The sequence below is a fragment of the Hypomesus transpacificus genome, unplaced genomic scaffold (genome assembly GCF_021917145.1).
Source record: "Hypomesus transpacificus isolate Combined female unplaced genomic scaffold, fHypTra1 scaffold_30, whole genome shotgun sequence".
Classification (NCBI taxonomy): Eukaryota; Metazoa; Chordata; class Actinopteri; order Osmeriformes; family Osmeridae; genus Hypomesus; species Hypomesus transpacificus.
Genome location: NW_025813826.1, coordinates 417471 through 432022, shown reverse-complemented (window position 1 = coordinate 432022; position 14552 = coordinate 417471). Strand labels below are relative to the sequence as shown.

At 42.3% G+C, this 14552-nt stretch overlaps 1 protein-coding gene across 3 annotated transcripts in view; it reads right to left on the bottom strand.

Moving 5' to 3' along the window:
• The window catches only part of ppp2r5a (protein phosphatase 2, regulatory subunit B', alpha isoform), a 117459-nt gene that overhangs the window by 6129 nt on the left and 96778 nt on the right, over window positions 1–14552 (bottom strand). For all 3 annotated transcript variants that reach the window (XM_047015406.1, XM_047015403.1, XM_047015405.1), the window contains exons 7-9: window positions 1155–1263; window positions 582–635; window positions 350–400 (exon numbers count right to left, since the gene is read on the bottom strand). In XM_047015406.1, coding sequence (XP_046871362.1) covers window positions 350–400; window positions 582–635; window positions 1155–1263 — 214 coding nt within the window. The remainder of the gene's footprint in view (window positions 1–349; window positions 401–581; window positions 636–1154; window positions 1264–14552) is intronic.

Below are 14552 nucleotides of genomic sequence, written 5' to 3'. Positions count from 1 at the left end.
GGAGTTTAAAATACAATTTTGATGGCCAAGCACACAGCTGATGCGAATTCTCCGTCCGCTCGTCAAAGCCAGGCGATTGCAATGTTGTTTTAAATTTAAAAAATATATTTGCACGAAGCAATCCGAACCACTTTTCCATGTTGATAAGAGCATTCAAATTTGAAAAAATAATGGATGAAAAAGAAATCAAGGGACATTTAGAATAGATAAAAATTTGCGATTAATTGCGATTAATCGCGAGTTAACTATGACATTAACACGATTAATCGCAATTAAATATTGTAATCGTTTGACAGCTCTAGTTATTACAGACTGATTTAGCATGGGAGAGGGGCTATTACAGACATACCTCCTTCTGGCTACAGGTTTTGGGCCAAAACTTCAACAGCCCACGAATCACCTGCAAACACAAAAGAGAAATGTAAAAAAGGATATATCGGTCTCTCATGTTTGAGTTTTACAATCAAAAGACTTAGCGAACTTCGTATGTGTGACCAGGATCCTTTTTTACAGCATGAAGTGCTTTCTGTATCCTCTCAAAGTGACCGTTCTATAGACAGCACATCACACTCTAAGCTTACCGGCTCAGTGAGGGTAGGATCCTTCTCCAGGAACTGGACCACACAGTAGGCAAGCTAACAGGAACATGGGATAGAGAAAGGGCTTTATGTGAACAGAAGGTATGACATGAAACAAACTGTACATATCAAATGGGGCCTGCAAGGACTCCATTCACATCAGAATCAGAAAAGGTTTTACATACCAAACATGTTGATGTCACAGCCACTAGGTGGCTATACAATCCAATCCAAAACAAAATATGGACCCCAAGAAATGTACAAATCTCTGAGTATTTAGATGGTTAGGCCCTCTCCTGCAGCGTTATCAGGTCAAATCAAATCAAATCAAATTTATTTGTATAGCCCTTTTTACACGCAAGCATGTCACAGAGGGCTTCACATGCGCCCATAGAACTGCCCCTCAACCAACCTAAACCCTCAAGGAAGACAAGGAAAAACTCCCAGAAAAACTCCCACCGGGAGAAAAAATGGAAGAAACCTTGGGAGGAGCAATTCAGAGAGGGATCCCCTCCTCCAGAGACGGTTGGTAAGAGAGAGGAGCAGCTCGTATCAGGTGAGCGCTGAGACAGTTACCTGGGCGTGGAAAAGGGCCAGTCCTTTAGCAGTGTGCATGGGGATGAGCACCTTCATCAGGAACTGCTTGTGCTCTGCCTTCAGTGGCAGCGCAAACCCATTGATGATGCTGTGGACAGAAGCAGAAGTGAACTCGACGCCATGACTGGGGGACAACAGCAACACCCTGGAGAGGAGACTCGTAGGACAGGACGGTGCTCAGTGGGGGAAGAGCAGAGCGTCGGGTTAGAGCCATGAGGGGTATAAAAAAAATATGTTAATAACTGTTCTTGGTGAATGGGTTAAGTCACTGAATCAACGGACCCTTTGTGGATACATGTGGTGTCCACATTCTTTCTGTCTCTAAGCGTCCCAGTCCTTTAATACATCTTTGTATGTTTACTGATATTTCAACAAAATTGTAGTAGCTAGCGCCATCCTAGCCTTCACCACCCTTTTGTCACTTAACACCAGTCATTCTCAAAGTGTGGTCCGCGGACCACTGGTGGTCCATCACTGCCCCCGTAGTGGTCCGCAACGGCCACAAGTAAATTATTACGACATTTCTAACATACAACTCAGAACGAAGAAAACACATTCAGTAGTAGCCTATTAAAATGGGCTACACACTCTGACATTTCAGCCTCTGCATGGCTTGTACCAGAACCTCTCTGGTTGTACCATGTGAGGGAGTTCTCCCCTCCCAAATAGAGTTGGTTGGGTACATAGCCCGTCTCTTCTAAAAGGTTTTCTCAGATAGGCTACCGATTGCTGGGCCGGGCGGCCCAACCGTAACGATACGCGTCAGGGAGGATGGATGGGAGCAGGGCCGGAGTGATGGCATCACTAGACAAGGTTTTACCGATTGAAAAACGGCTGTTTATTTTACATAAATCTCCAAAAACTATTTTACGCTCAAATAATGCCAAACATTTTGTGTGGAAAACCCTATCTGCATCACATCAAACCCATATGTCCTAGGGTTGGTGGCTGAGCGGTTAGGGAATCAGGCTAGTAATCGGGCTAGTAATCTGAAGGTTGCCCGTTCGATTCCCGGGCGTGTCAAATGATGTTGTTGTGTCCCGAGGCAAGGCACTTCACCCTACTTGCCTCGGGGGGAATGTCCCTGTACTTACTGTAAGTCGCTCTGGATAAGAGTGTCTGCTAAATGACTAAATGTAAATGTTTGGGCTAGAATATTTACAGCATCTGGCTCTGTGCCTGATTAACACTCGGATCGTTAAGCAGTCTCAAAACTTCTTAGCGGAAATTATAATTGCGGAATAGCCTACATTATCCGTTAGAAAATTAGCAGACGCGTCATTTAGCAGACGCTCTTATCCAGAGCGTCTGTCGTTCCCTCCGACTGATCCGGGGATCTCAGCTAGGATTGAGGCCTGCCTCGCAGACATCTCCGCCTGGATGACCGAGCACCACCTCCAGCTGGAACTCGCCAAAACAGAACTTCTCATCATCCCGGCCAAAACCTCCATCTCCCACGACCTCTCAATCACCCTGGGATCTGCGAGGGTGACCCCTTCATCCTCTGCCAGGAACCTTGGGGTTACCATGGATGATAAGCTCTCCCTCACGGCCCACATTGCTGCGGTCTCCCGGTCGTGTAGATTCACCCTCTACAACATCCGGAGGATCAGGAGATACTTGTCTGAGCACTCGACCCAGCTGCTTGTCCAAGCACTTGTCCTCTCCAAGTTGGACTACTGCAACTCGCTGCTCACCGGTCTCCCAGCATGCGCAACCCGCCCTCTTCAGAGGATTCAAAACGCAGCGGCACGCCTGGTCTACAATCTACCCAGACGCTCCCACGTTACTCCACTCCTCATTTGCCTCCATTGGCTACCCATCACGGCCCGCATCAGATTCAAGACCCTGGTACTGACCTTCCGAGCAGTGAACGGGACTGCACCCGACTACATCAAGTCTCTCTTGCAGCCTTACACCCCCACCCGCCACCTACGGTCTTCTTCAGACAACCGCCTGGTGGTCCCACCGCTCAAGACTGCCCGGTCCCAACACTAGCTCTTCTCCTGCCTGGCCCCCCAGTGGTGGAATCAACTCCCCACCTCCATCAGAGACACAGACTGTCTCTCCACCTTCAAGAAAAGGCTCAAGACGCACTTGTTCCGGGAGTACAACGGTACTTAGGAATGGTTTGCTGAACCCAATGCTAGTTTCCTCAAGGATCACAATGACTCTTGCTTAGAGACTTGTTGCTATTGTTGGTTAGTGGTAACTGATTTAAACTGTTGTATTCGCTGCGAACTATTCTATTTTAGTTAATCTTATTTTTATTTTTACTGTTGCTTGCTTTTTCTACAGGTACACTTGCACTTAGAGATTCATGTTGTTTAATTGTAACTTGCTTAACTACATGCTCTTATGGTTCTTCCCTTGGCACTTGTTTTTTTGGTTGTTTACAATGTGTGCTTCTTGTTTTGAATACCCGCAATGCTTTGGGGCTATCTTGTTGTTATTATCAGTGACCTATGCACTTTGTAAAGCTCTCTCTTGGAAGTCGCTTTGGATAGAAGAGTCTGCTAAATGAATAAATGTAAATGTTGAAAATCATGTGCCGCTAATAATTGGCGCCAGGTCTGGAGGCCTGTTGTTCCGCGGATATAGCCTACTATTTAATTAGATGGTCCGCAAGTTTTTATTTATTGGCCAAGTGGTCCTTGGTCTGAAAAAGTTTGAGAAACACTGCTTTACACTAAAGCAGACAATACAAACAAGTACCCCAGGAGTTTAGAGGGGAGAGTCAATTTTCCCCTTTCCACAGCCCAAAATCCAAGAATAAACAGTGTGGTATGCCCCATTCTCAGCTGAATAACTTAAAGATCAACAAACTAAATCAACAACATACTTTTGTCTGTTTCAACCTACTGTTGCTATTACTCTCTCTGAGCCCTACACTAGCTATCAATTAGATGTGAGATTACTCGCAAAACTGGATGTATGCATTGTTCCTATTTACTTGTACGATTAGGCCTACTTCTAATATTCTCTTAATAGTAGCTAGCATTTTGAGCAACTATTCCCAAATAACAAAACAAATCGCGGTTAAGTTAAAGGCCATGTTGCAGGTTACATTTTCCAACAAATTTGCTTAATTTGCATGTTAGTAATAAACATTTAAACTGTGATCCATTGTATTTCATGTTGTTGGGTGCCACAAAACGGAATATAATCCGAAAAAGTAGGTACTATCAGAGCCCGTCTACGGAGAGCCTGTCCACTCCCTTAAGCCCCATTGAACAGAATTTGGCTGTAGTTCCACCCAGAAATCCACTGGGCGTGATTGCGGGCGAGTGCAAAATGAATGGGAGTCTATGGAGCTAGACGGCTAAATTTGTCTCTTTTGCCTGATTGTTGTTGAGAAATCTCAGATTTGATTGTAGTTTTTGCAAGATAAACATGGATTATAGGTCGAAAGTTTAATGAACGAGTATGTCCTTTCGATTTCTTACAGGGTCAGTCATTGTTCCCCATAACACGCTAGCATTCTGCTAATGAATGCTGATTATATGACGTCATTGACATTTTAAAAGGGCTTTTTAGAACAAAAAAGCGACTTAATAACACCCAGCAGTGTGTATTTTCTTTGCCTTCCCTTCCGAATGCCACATTTAAATTACTAAACAAAAATTAAATCCTGAGAAAAGTGGATTGAGGGACTTTTTTTGATGAACATTCTAGAATTTTCATTCACCAAATTTGGCCCTTGAAAGCTTTCGGTTTCAGACGTGCGAATGATTGTTTCGATGGGAGTCAGCTAGTTGCATAAGTGAGCAAGTTACAGTGGCAATTTAAAAAAAAAAAAAAATAGACAATTATGCTGTGTTTGGCTGTTTCTTCGATATTGGGGAAGAACAAGTTGTCAACAAGTTTAAGGCCGAATCCCAATACTCCCCCTTACCCCTAGCCCTTAGTTTACCCCTAGCCCTTGGCCCTCGAAACTGAGGGGTAAGGTCTACATATCCCTAAGAAATGGGACGCCACTTGGTTACAGGCAGGGGCAGTTTTAGGCTGCGCGGTTTTCTCTCATCTATCATTTCAGTTTGTTGGGAATTGGCAGATTGGCGCTCCCTTCAGGCAGCTGCAGGCACCCCTGCTTGCTGAGACGGTGCCGTGCAGCATTTACCTTCGTTTGTCGCCGCCAGGTAGTAGCGGTGCTCGTGCCGTGGGCTGTCGGAGGGCGTCCGACGGGGTAAGAGGCGGCACAAGATTTCTTTCTGTGGGGGGTGCAAGTGATAAACTCGCCCTGGGCGCACAATGTGCTACGTCCGGCACTGGTTACAGGTACGCCATCTAGCACGTATTGATCTCCAAAGCAAGTAGTGTTATGCACTGATATTAAACGAAATTCGCTGCTAATGGAGTTTACTTAAAACTGTAGACATGCTAGTCAAAGAAATGCGGGACTGTTGTGCAATTCAGCACTGTAACATTAGCAAACCAAACTAGCGATTTTTTGAAACGTTTCAATTAGGAAAATGGTTGCAAATATATATGTTCAGGACTGTGTATAAGACAAAACAAGACTGTCATAATTTTTCTATCAATTAATTAAGCCGAAAATATTACATTTATCGGACTCTCTGGATGATCTGGCCACCATTGTTGCCGGTCGCGCAGTATTCACATAGCCCTAGGTTTCAAGTAAGCTCCCGATCTTACTTGGTTTTAAGGGGTGTATACCCCTTAGTCTTAGTCCTACCCCTAGCTCAAAAAGAGTATTGGGTAGGCTGCACACCTCCCCGACCGTTGCATTTAGTAATATGCAGGCCTAGGTCTTTTTAAGCCGTCTCTGTCTTAATATCAGGGTGGCCGCGGGTCCTTAAAAAGTCTTAAATTCAGATTGGATGGGTCTTACATTTTTTTGTGTCATGTCACTGCGAAAATGCAGGCAATCTGTTCTGTCAGGTCGAATATTTTTTTTTGTTGCGCTGCGTTGTCTATGGTTAGGTCAGAGCGTAGCCTACTGCGCAGATTTTGATGACGTAAAGCATCGGCAATACAGCAATGGTTGATAGCCTCTCAACTTAGAAACATGGGGAAATGACAGTTCAATTACAAATGGCTTGAAAAGAACGAGTATTCTTGGTTACGGTTGGTGCCTGGAAATGCTTATGAAGTGAACTGCTTGTCGGAAAAATTTCTATCTTGGGACAATGGGGATCAGAGCGATGGAATCGCACGTGCAGAGCAAAAACACAGAGACTACGAAGGGCACGCCAGAAGCCTGCAAGTGCTAGTTTCTGCTCCAACATTTCCATCGCTAGCAACGATGTCAACGCTACAATGGTGGATGTTACAGTGGGTGGCAACTGCATAGTAGAGGTGTGCAAAACCATTTTCGGCCAATCATGTTTTTCAGTGATAGGGACCCATTTATGGAATAATTTACCAACTGAAATAAAAACACAAACCAAACTAAAAACATTCAATAGAAAGGTGAAACACTGGCTGAAAGAAAACCAAACATGTAGCCACTAAGTCAGGTCCATAAAGGCAGGAGCACACAGTGTGTCTCTGTTGTCCCTGTTGTAATGTATTGTTACGTGATGTGCTGTTGTGTGTAATGTTATGGGCTCAAAACAGGGCCAAAAGTATTGCAAATGCATATAGGACAATCCACAAATGTAAAACGTGTTCCGCAAATGTAAAACTTGTTCCGCAAATGTAAAACGTGTTCCGCAAGTGTAAAACGTGTTCCGCAAATGTAAATTGCTTTCCACAAATGTAAGTCAAGATCCACAAATGTGATTAACTGTCCACAAACAATCACATTTTGATTTGCCTTTGAGTACTACAAATTTGCAATACATTTTCAAGGGGACTGCGTAAAATTGGTGCCATAAAGCTTCGCAAATAGGGCCATAGAAAGCTGAACTTAGATCATGTGACTTTTGGCCCCGATTTGACGCCAGAGTCAAAACGAGGCCAAAAGTATTGCGAATGCGTATGACGATTCACAAATGTAAAATGCGATCCACAAACGTAAAACGTGATCCACAAATGTAAAACTGGTTCCACAAATGTGAAACACATTCTGCAAATGTGAAACACGATCCACAAATGTAAAAGCAATTCCACAAATGTAGTAGGCTAAATCGCACTGGACACCCGTGATGTAGCAATGTAGGTTCTATGTGCTGTACCCGGACTGTTAAAGGGGTGACACCGGGAGTTGTAGGATTGTCTTTAGGCTGAAGTGCACCACTGAGTCGGAGTCTCATTATTCACTTGTTGCTTCATTAATGTAAAGCATATTTAACACAATTTAAGACAAATGCTAAGCACATTTAATATGTGGTAGCACAACTAAGTGTGAAGTGTCCGTGTAACTGGTCCAGATGTCCGTATACCTCCCCGTCTACCTAGAGAGACCCCAAAAAGACGGAACATGTTTAACATTTGCGGAACACGTTTTGCATTTGCGGAACACGTTTTACATTTGCGCAACACGTTTTACATTTGCGGAACACGTTTTACATTTGTGGATTGTCCTATACGCATTTGCAATACTTTTTGCCCCGTTTAGAGCCCATATAATGTGGTCATGAATCTGTGAAATGTTCTAATACTAATATATTGCATCGGCTGCATGATTGTGTAACTCACACTATGCAGTAAATTGTATTTTCCTAACTTTTTAGAAAGGTCTGACCAGGGACTGGGGTTGCAAATTAGCCTATTGGCTAAAAACCTTTTATACCACACATCTACAAAATTATCTATATATGTAATAATGTGCGCTGCATTGTCCCTGACAAATAAACAAATAAATACAAATTACGATAGGAAATCCAGAGCCAACAATGCCATCTGATCTCTGAGCAATTACACATTTAGTCAATGTTCTTAAACTCAACCGATTGTCATTTTACTATACTTTCATCAGTGTGTTTATTTTGAAAGTTAACTGTATATTTCTACTTTTGATTTGTATTTAAATTGTAAGTTTGGTCTTAAATTTAATTTAGAAGTGGTATTAAAAGGTCTTAAAAAGTCTTACATTTAACTTGTTTATACCTGTAGACACTCTGTAATATGTACATTGCTGACTCCAATTTAAAAAATAGTTGTAGGCATCAGACTTTTATAGGCTCCAAAAACCTCTTTACTGACAGTAAACACACTCTACCAAATAATATTTGGTAAGCTAATGTAGCTAGCTACTATTTGAAATGGTGGTAGACATCGGGATGGATTAGCTCTAGCTCTACCTTACGTGGACTATCAATTTCAGATCAGCCTAAAATAAATTATAGCCTAAAATGAATAACGTTCTGATCCAGTGTGTCGGTTAGGGCAGTGTTTCCCAAAGACTGGGTCGCGACCCTCAGGTGGGTCGCAAGAGATTTTTTTGGGGTCGCCTTGTCACGATCTGCATCTCTGCCAGTGGCGATTTCTTAAACAAATTAATGTTCAAATATTTACTATTGTGTTAACATTTTAAATGCGTTAGAACACGTTCATATCGAAGACGAGTTCATTCAGAATCAGCTACATATATTAACAGGTCGACTGACTGATTTCCTTCTCATTCATTCCCGTAGCGCCACAGTCCATTTCCATGTTGAAGCTCAGCTTTCATGGACTTCAATGGGGCAGTTTTGAACAGTTTTTTTCAGTGCTTTGAAACTGCGATTATGTCCCGCCCATGGACGCTCAGCGTCTGGGGGTGAATGGAGGAGTGGGCTGGCCTGGACGCTGGGGTTCCGCGTGATGATTGGAGGGTCTTTCGAAAGACTGCATCTCCTTTTGATTGACAGTAATTTTGTACTATAAAAAGTCACCGAAGCTATTCAAGTTCAGTCCCATTGCGGATTCTGTAAGTGTAGTCGAAAGACAAACTGCAGCAACCTATATTTCTTGGTATTTGCTTGGCGAAGTTGCTAGCAAATTATCATACGTTTCATACAATTATAGCTACCACATGCCTCGTTTCAGTTTAACCTAATTCCCACATTTTCTTAGAGTTTAATCTTGTTTCGCTGATTATTCCTTCATTCATTCATGTTGTTTAGTAAATAGTAACTTGTTTAACGACATGCTCTTATGGTTCTTCCCTTTGGCACTTATTTCGGTTGTTCACAATGTGTGCTTCATGTTTTGGCTACCCGCAATGTTTTGGGGCTATCTCGTTGTTATTATCAGTAACCTATGCACTTTGTAAAGCTCTCTCTTGGAAGTCGCTTTGGATAAAAGCGTCTGCTAAATGAATAAATGTAAATCTACAGTATAGGCTAGGCTAGTGTCGTAGGGGTGAACTAGCCAGTGAACTAGAAAATTTATGTAAAATATATATGATTTAGGCCGAAAATTAGCTTCCCCTATTTGAAAGACCAGCAGCCGTCTGCGCTGATTCAAACTCATGTCGTTGCGCTTATTGAGAACTTTGATCGCTATTTTCCAACAAATCAAATTTATTTGTATAGCCCTTTTTACACGCAAGCATGTTACAGAGGGCTTCACATGCGCCCATAGAACTGCCCCTCAACCAACCTAAACCCTCAAGGAAGACAAGGAAAAACTCCCAGAAAAACTCCCAACGGGAGAAAAAATTCAAGAAACCTTGGGAGGAGCAATTCAGAGAGGGATCCCCTCCTCCAGAGACGGTTGGTAGGAGAGAGGAGCAGAACACAAGCTAAACATAGTCATAAAGTGTCAATGGGTTTTGAAACACCAAAACCCATTGTTCGCCTTTATAGACGTTGGATGGGACCGGGAAACTCGCTGTTGGCCGTCATGGAGACTGGATTCCGGGTGACGACCTGGTCCAACGTTGGCAGACCGACGACCAAGCAGGTATACCGGAGAGGTATACCATTCTGAATGATAAAAGTAGGATGCAAAATCCCTTCGAATTTGAGAGTCCTGATACTTTGCTTGAGTTGACGCCTAGTCCTGCAGAAGAAACCGAGTTGTTGCTGCGATCGCCACTGACCCTATGGATCTGTGACCTTATCGTCATTCTGGATGAGCATTTCGTCAGAATATCCTGTCCTCAGGAGGGCCAGTATTTCTATGCTCATTCCTTTTACTACCACGTACATGTGCAAATTGGAATTTTCTGTGCTCTCAAAAATGAAGACAAAGCACAAAAACAGACAATGCTATGCCTGATATGCGTGTTGCGCTCTCCTCCTGCACCCCGGACAAGAACGCGCTACAAAAATGCAGACAGGCACCTATCCCATTAGCAATGTTGAAATGGTACAAAATGTTTTGTATAATTTGTAATCTTTTTTTTATTATGACATATTTTGTTCCAATATTTCTGGTTCAATTGAATGTTGAAAATAAGACGAAATGGGCTATATATATATTTTATATAGCCTATATTTAAGGTCCAATAGGCACTTGGATAACTTCTTTAAATATTGCTGGTTCAATTATTCAGCGAGAAGTGATCACTCAGTCTGAGATAGCTTATTAACAATGGCAGTAGGCCTACAAGTTCTGAAATAACAATAAAATAACAATAGAATATCCTTATTATTGTTCAGTAATGGTCAAATCCACCTTAATTTTGTGATTTACGAATAATGTCTATTGGCTTGGGTCGCGAAGGCTTGTGACTTTTAAAATATGGGTCCCCAGAAAAGAAGTTTGGGAAACACTGGGTTAGGGGACACTATTCGATGTATCGCTGCTATTCACAGCCAGTTAATTGATGGTAATATACGCTAGTCGTGTTAACTCGATGGTAAAGTAGCTAGCGACTAGTAATAATGTAGGAAATGCGCTAGCCGGATGTAGTTCAGGGGCCCGTTCTCCGTACGTCGCTAACTCAGTTAGCTGGATTTGATTGTTGATGATTTGTCATTATCTTGGATTGTTTGGTTCTTCGAAGCTCATCCTGGACTTGCTGTCATAGCAACAAGTCCGCAAGCTTAAACCTGCTCGGGAGCTGGTTTATTTTATGTAAACACGATTAGATTGAGGCTTTACAAGCACAGGTAATACAGGAAGTCTGTCACAGACATGTCTTGACCGTTTTTACTACAGGAACCTGTTGGAGAAGGTGCAACAATAATGAGCAGAATTTAACATGAAAACGAATTAATTGCTCATTGCGTGATAGATAGGCTCCTTAAGCACAGCGCGATATGCTAGCCTATACTTTTTGAGAGGATAGCCTATCGTTTTTTTAAGAGGATGTCATTTACATAATACAATTGTTAAAACCACATCATATGATTTAAAGATGATAAATAAAAAATATAGTTGCAAGCAGCAATCAAAGGGGCCAAGTATCATTCGATATGGAAATTCAGTAGCCAAAGCAGCAAAGCAAAACTTTTCATAAAAAACATTCATGTCATTTTGAGACAAAATGCGCTGGCTAGATGTAGCAGCGTTATATCTACAAAACACAATAAATCTGACTCTTCTTGAGTATAAATGTCCTGAGAATGAAACGTTATCGCTACCATTATACTGCTAGACAGCTACTGTGGTGTACCTGGCTTCGCTAAACAGATAATCCAGTATCAGGACATGTTTGATGACTGTGGCTGGATTCGATCCTAGGACCTTATGTTTCTAAAGAGCCCGTCTTATCCCAGTGAGCTATACTCACTACTGGGAAACGCTGTGTTCGGTTAATATATAAAAAAAAAGGAAGCCGTTTCTCCCATGTATAAACAGCTGTATTTCAGTCATATGTTGACGTATCAAGGTGATTGTGGGAGGAAGATGAGGGATTGACATGAAACTTGGTATCCAATGATACCTCACTTAAGAAAAACGGTCTTACGGTTCAAAAGTTAAGGGCGTAAACACACTTCTGAATTTGACCCCTTGGTGGCGCTATAGTGCTTAAGTGGTCGACATGAAACTTGGTGAGGGTAATCAGGGACCGTTCCCAATCAGCGTGCCAAAATTCAAAACTTTTCACCAATCGGTTCTATGGGCTGCCATAGACTCCTAGCCTGACGTTGTCATACTCATAATTCTATTCAGAATATGAGTCTGAAAACTCTCCGTTGGGCTGTGACTACGGGGCGTGTTTCAACCGAACTCGTAAAACAAATGCCTCTTCGCTCAATTGGATAGACCTACAACCAATCAGAGCAACGTAATATGTTGTTTGTTGAAAACGAATTCAACCCAAGCGCTCTTTCGTGACTTTGTTGATTATGTTACTGTTGATCATCTGTCCATCATCGTATAAAGCCCGCCCTGGCAATTTCATTGGTCCGTCCCGATTCTGTTTTTCTGTAGTTGTCCCCAATACGAGACCCTCCAGACCCAACTTCCCGAACAAATTTTTTTGTGGGCGGGGAGAAGTTGGGCTGGCAGCCAGGCTAATAGACTCCTAGTCCTAAGTATAAATATAAATCCCCCGACAATTAAACGTTATCGTTACCATTATGATTAAACTGCTAGACAGCTACTGTGGCATACCTGGTTTTGCAAAACAGATAATCCAGTGTCACAACATGCTTGACGACTGTGGCTGGATTCGATCCTACGACCCAAAGCAGCCCGTCTTATCCCAGTGAGCTATTATCGCTGGTGGAGAATGCTGTGTTCGGTTACATTATTAAAAAAAGGAAGCCGTTTCTCCCGTGGTGAGCTTTGTGAGATTTGATCCAAGTATAAACAGCTGTAATTCACTCATATTTTGACATATAAAGGTTATTGTGGTAAGAAGATGATTAGATGACATAATCGTGATGACATTTCCAAAGTTTTGACTCCATACGGTAAACCGTCGCAGAGTCAAGGCCTCACACGTCTGCTTTGGCGTCCTCTTTGTCAAAATTGTTTGCGCGTTATTCGTGAACGGTTTGACTCATCGATAACATTTTGATAACTTTTTGTTGTCGGCATGGTCTAAAGATGATCTGTTGCAATTTTCATGAAAATCGGAGCAACGGCCCAGGACTAGTTCGAAAAAGTTGGCATTTCTTCAAATACAAATGACGTAAAAACCATCATGACGACAATGACGTCACAGGGTTCAATCGAATCGTCTGCATCCAAGGAATCCAATGATACCTCAATTAAGAAAAACAGTCACGGTTCAAAAGTTGTGGGCGTAAACGCACCTCCAAATTTGACGCCTTGGTGGCGCTATAGAGCTTCACGGATCGACATGAAACTTTGCTGACAATAATCAGGAGACCGTTCCAAATCAGTAGGCCAAATTTCAAAACTTCGCACCAATCGCTATGCATAATAATAATAATAATAATAAAACTAACAAAAACAATAGGTGCCACAGCAGCTTCGCTACTGCTTGGCCCCTAAATATGAGAGTATGAAAAAAAAAAAAAAACATAGGCCTAGCTTACTGTAGCTAATAAGCAATAAAATGCGTGGTCACTACTCTACATTTAATTTGGTCTGCTACTTTTTGCTAGCCTTCTGTCTTGGATTTTGCAGACTTTAAGGTGTTTACTAGCCTGGCTGCCAGCCCAACTTATCCCCGCCCACAAAAACGGAAAACGGGCCCCAGGGCCTTACATTCTAAAATGATCGGTTATTGTTTACGTTCCAATAAAGGACCTCCTTTCATTCTGCACTAGCCTGTGAGCGCCCTCATATGGAACCTCGAGTGGAACTGTAACCAGTCCGGGACAAGTGGATTTTTTTGTAGGGCAAGTGGAAGAGAAATTCACTTGTCTCACTGGACAAAATAAAATGCCATGTTACTTGCACTGGCCAGCTTGCAAATGCTGAGGATAGCCTACCGAAGTTGAGTTAGCTAATGTTGTTAGCGATGCTAGCTAATGTTAGTTTGCTAGCTGTATAACATTTCACTGGGTTTTGAAGCTGTTTGATTTACTGAAACAATTATGAAATGTTATGTTCTTCTAGCTATTTGCCTACTTCACAGTATTTCCAAGCCCAGATAGTTTAACTAAGACGAATCAGTAAATAATTCCTCTTTCAAGAATAATCCCCCGTTCAAGTGTTGAGCATTAAATTAGCTAGCTGCACGGTCTGTAGAGATCTAATAAGTGGGTCTGTGCTGGAAATTTCACATTGCCTACTTTATTTCGAAATCGTAGATTATAAACTTGAATATGACTCCATAACAACCAATTACGAATTGATTTGCTTTGATCACCGATGCAGTTTAAACTTGACCCTCTGCTAGTACTACTGTAGTGTCGTACAGTATGCTTTGCTTTAATTATTGATATGTCCCCTTTCTTGTTGATTTGCATATTCTGAATATAGCCACAGCATATTGCAATTTCCCCTCGATCTGGAGGCATCACTCCAAAAAGAATCACTTGCACTGACCGGTACAGTATGCTACTTATACAAAGAAGCAACGCTTGACAGACTAACCGGTAACTAAGGTGGTTGTGGCTTACGCAAAAGGTCAATTGAGCTCCAATGTTGACATGGCACCATGTGTGTGCAGTCTGT